Source organism: Myotis daubentonii, chromosome X (assembly GCF_963259705.1).
Source record: "Myotis daubentonii chromosome X, mMyoDau2.1, whole genome shotgun sequence".
Lineage (NCBI taxonomy): Eukaryota > Metazoa > Chordata > Mammalia > Chiroptera > Vespertilionidae > Myotis > Myotis daubentonii.
Genome location: NC_081861.1, coordinates 10,004,931 through 10,009,271, shown reverse-complemented (window position 1 = coordinate 10,009,271; position 4,341 = coordinate 10,004,931). Strand labels below are relative to the sequence as shown.

General features: G+C 41.6%; 1 protein-coding gene across 1 annotated transcript; it reads left to right on the top strand.

Annotated features, from left to right (window-relative positions):
* Positions 1 to 3,182: 3,182 nt before the first annotated feature.
* On the top strand, positions 3,183 to 4,118 carry LOC132224756 (olfactory receptor 3A1-like). Its single transcript, XM_059679863.1, has one exon. It carries the CDS (start codon positions 3,183 to 3,185, stop codon positions 4,116 to 4,118), a length of 936 nt encoding a protein of 311 aa, XP_059535846.1.
* The last annotated feature ends 223 nt before the right edge of the window (positions 4,119 to 4,341 follow it).

The window sequence follows — 4,341 nt, the reverse complement described above, 5'->3', positions numbered from 1 at the left end:
CCTCTACATTCTGCCCAGACAAAAATATAGATCAGATTCGCTTTTTCTGGAATTTCATTCTAACAGTATTTTACAGTGTGTACTCTTTTGAGTCTACCACCTTTAACTTTGCATAATTATTTTAGATTATCTAAGTTGTTGGGTGGTTCAATAATCTATCCCTCTTTATTGCTGAGTGCTATTCCACGCACAGATGTATCATAATCAGTGTAACCATTCACCTGTTGATGGACATTCGGGTTGTTTTCAAATCGGGCTTTTTACTAATAGAGTTGATACAAAAGTTTATGTACGAGTCTTCGTGAAGACATATGGTTTTAATTATCAGGTAAATAGCAGAAGCGGCCTTCCTGGAACATGCAGTTAAGTGGAAATTTAACTTTATAAGCAATTGGAGAACTGTTTTTCAATATGATTATGCCAACTTGCATTTCCACCAGCAAAGCATGAGCTTTTCATTTTGTCTGTATTCTCTTTTAGTCATACTTATATCTTCCAACTTTATTCTTCTTTTTTAAGTTTGATTCTCCATTTTAGGTTCTTTGCATTTCCATATACATGTTGGGATCAGTTTATCTATTTGTGCAAAGTCAGGATTTTTGCTAGCTTTATACCAAATTTATAGAATGGTGTGGTGAGAAAGTATAATCTAAGAATACTGGGTTTTCCAACCCATGAACATTATCTATTTCTCCACTTCTGTGAGTTTTCTTGAATTTCTCTTGTCCACTGTTTTCAGTTTTCATTGTAAATATTTTTCACATTTTAAAAAATATGTTTTATTGATTTTTTAAAGACAGGAAGGGAGAGGAATAGAGAGATAGAAACATTGATGAGGGGAAACATCATCGGTCGGCTGCCTCCTGCACCTCCATACTGGGGATTGGCTGCCTCCTGCAACCCCTACTGGGGATCGAGCCTGAAACCAGGCATGTGCCCTGACCAGGAATCGAACTGGTGGCCTCCTGGTTCCTGGGCTGATGCTCAACCACTAAGCTACACCGGCTAGGCTATTTTGCACATTTTTTAAGTACATCACTAATTTCATGTTTTGGGATACCATTATGAAGGATAGTGATTTTACATTTTTCACTTTTTTTTTGTAGCTAGGATTTTCTACATACACAAACATGTCATTTCTGAATAAAGATACTTCTATTTCATTTTTTCCAATTTGTATGACTTTTATTTCTCTTTCATTCATAGTTCACTGCCTAGGATTTCTAGGACCACTTTTGAACCGAATTCTGTCTTTTGCCATTAAGTAATAAAAGCGCTGCAAAATATATATGTGGTGCATATATATTTAGAGTTGTTATGTCTTCTTCATGAACTGACCCCTTTATCATTGGCAAATGTCCTTCATTCCATCATATTCCTTGTCCTGAAGGCTACTTGGCCTGCTATTAATAGAACCATTCTAACTTTCTTATGGTTATAGTTTGCATGGTATATCTTTATCCATCTTATTTTTATAATATCTATGTCTTTATATTTAAAGTGTATATCTTATGCTAAGCATATTGTTTTGTGTTTCTTTTGTATACAGTCTGACAATCTCTGTCTTTTAATTGCAGCATTTGGACCATTTACAATTAATGTAATTAGTTATATGGTTGAGTTTAAACCTATCACCCTGCTATTTCTTTAAAAATATTTCTCCCATGTGTTCTGTGTTCCTCTTTCCATATTTTCATGAATTCTTTTAGATTGTATAATTTTTAGAATTCTACTTTATATCTAATAAATATTTAGATCTAGTGTTTCTAATACGTATTTTATAATAGGCTACCTTCAAGTAATTGAAAATCATTTTGCATATGATGCAAGAACATTGCGACAATATCGTTCCCATTACCCACTCATGTCCTTTGTACTATTGTTGTCATACATTTTATTTCCACAGAGGTTATAAATCCCACACTATGTTATTAATATTTTTGCTTTAAACAATTTTCTATGACTTAAAGGAATATAAAAATGAGAAACATTATATTTACCAACATATATTCTATTACCAGGACTCTTCATTCCTTCATGTAGATCCAAGTTTCCATTTGGTATCATCCTTTCTTGTGGAAAACCGATTTTAACATTTCTTGTAATGCAGGTTTTCTGCTGATAACAAATTATCTCTGCTTTTATATGTCTGAAAAAAAGTCTTTTATTTTGCTTTTTTACTGAGGTAAAATTGAATAACATGAAAGTAACCATTTTAAAGCAAACAATTCAGTGGCATTTAGTACTTTCCCATGTAAAAGAATTTCTAAGGATTGAGAGAGCAGCTAGAAAAATGAGCCTTGGATAGGAGGGCAGAGCCCTCTTCCCCCAGGACAGGAATAGGCAAGGATGTTGGCTACAGTGAATAAGTCTGAAGATGCATTATGAGGCAAGGAGCTGACAGTCCTCTTGATGATCAGAGGAAAGAGGAGAAGGTTTATTACAGAGGGCCTGGCATTCCACAGGAGGACATTGACTTTGACTTTGAGTGATGTGAGAGGCACTAAAAGGTTCAGAAAAGGCAAAGGAGGTACCTGACTGATGTCTTATCACTGATCCTGGACTGGGGTTCTGCTGGGTTGGTGCTGGTGAAATAAGGGGGCCATTTCAGACCATTACAAGGTCCAGGGTCATTTATTCAGGGAGAAGTTTCTGAGGGAATTGACGTTGATGTCCTTACAGGAGCTGCATGCACTGGGACTTCTAGGTCTGTGCCCTTCCTCTTGCTGTGGGACTGACGGGGTTACAATTTCCATGCTCCTGGCCTGTGCTTACCACTGGCCTCTTGAGCCTTAACCAGTGGTCGGCAAACTGCGGCTCGCGAGCCACATGCGGCTCTTTGGCCCCTTGAGTGTGGCTCTTCCTAAGCCTTAGGAGTACCCTAATCAAGTTAATAACGATGTATCTACCTATATAGTTTAAGTTTAAAAAATTTGGCTCTAAAAGAAATTTCAATCATTGTACTGTTGACATTTGGCTCTGCTGACTAATGAGTTTGCCGACAACTGGCCTAAACTCATTCCCCTAATTCTGAGTCTTATTCCTATAAGCTTGGAACCTGTCTTCTTTGTCTCTGGACCTTCCCTCCCCCTATTCCCTTTTGTAGACTGGGACACCAAACTTAGGCCCTCATCTGACTCTGAGTTTGGACTCTACAGGTGCCGGTTTCTGTACGTGGTTCCATGCAGCTGGAAAATGGGACCCCAGTGGCCCAGTTTCTTCTGGAAGGATTGACTGACACAGAGGAGCTGAGGCCCTTGCTCTTTGCCATCTTTCTGCTGGTCTACATAGTGGCTATCGTTGGGAACCTGGGTATTGTCAGCCTTATCATAATGGACTCCCGGCTCCACACTCCCATGTACTTCTTCTTAGCCAACCTGTCACTGCTGGACACTGCCTATATCTCCAACACGGTGCCTCAGGTGCTGGTGCATCTGCTGGCATCGGTGCGGGCCATGCCCTATCGGGCCTGCCTCACCCAGATCTTCTTTCTCCACTTCCTGGCACCCTGGGAGTGTTTCCTGCTCACAGCTATGTCCTATGACCGCTATGCAGCCATCTGCCAGCCACTGCACTATCTGGTCCTCATGGGCCGAAGAACCCGGATAGGACTGGCTTCCATCTCCTGCCTTCTTGCCTTGACCAATGCACTCACCCACACCATCCTTGCAGCTCTACTCCAGTTCTGCGGGCCTCGCCTCATCACCCACTTCTTCTGTGACCTGCCTCCACTGCTCAAACTCGCTTGCTCCAGCACGCAGGCGAACGAACTTGCCCTGTTCTTCTTTAGTTTCCTGGTGGCTCTTGCACCCTGCGCCCTGGTCGTGATCTCCTATATACACGTTGTAGCTGCTGTTCTCAAGATGAACTCTGCCGAGGGCCGAAGGAAAGCCTTTTCCACCTGCGGCGCTCACATCACTGTGGTATGTATTTTCTACATCACTTCGGTCCTCTGCTACATCCTTCCCAGCTCGGCGTACTCTGGCCTACGAGACCGCGTGCTCTCTGTGCTGTATGTGGTCCTCACTCCCATGCTCAACCCCATCATCTACAGCATGCGAAACAAGGAGGTGAAGAGGGCTTTGTTTAAGGTCCTCGGGAGGGACAGTGCCTCCTAGGTGGTAGGCACATCCCATCAAGGCCACACGCCTTCTCCACGGCGAGGCTGGCACATGCCTGATGCTTTGGGGGTGAGTCCAACAACCGAGGGGTTTGGAATTTCACGTAGATGGTGCATTTGGAGAATCCCGTTTTGTGTGGAAGGTTTTTCCCCACCCCAGAAAAGCTCAAAATATCTGTGTGGCATATTTTTTATTTGAAAACGTTGTTTTCCACTGATGG

Bases quoted from the DNA above. Each gene is read 5' to 3' on its own strand.
- LOC132224756 (XM_059679863.1), top strand. From the start codon at position 3,183: ATGCAGCTGGAAAATGGGACCCCAGTGGCCCAGTTTCTTCTGGAAGGA.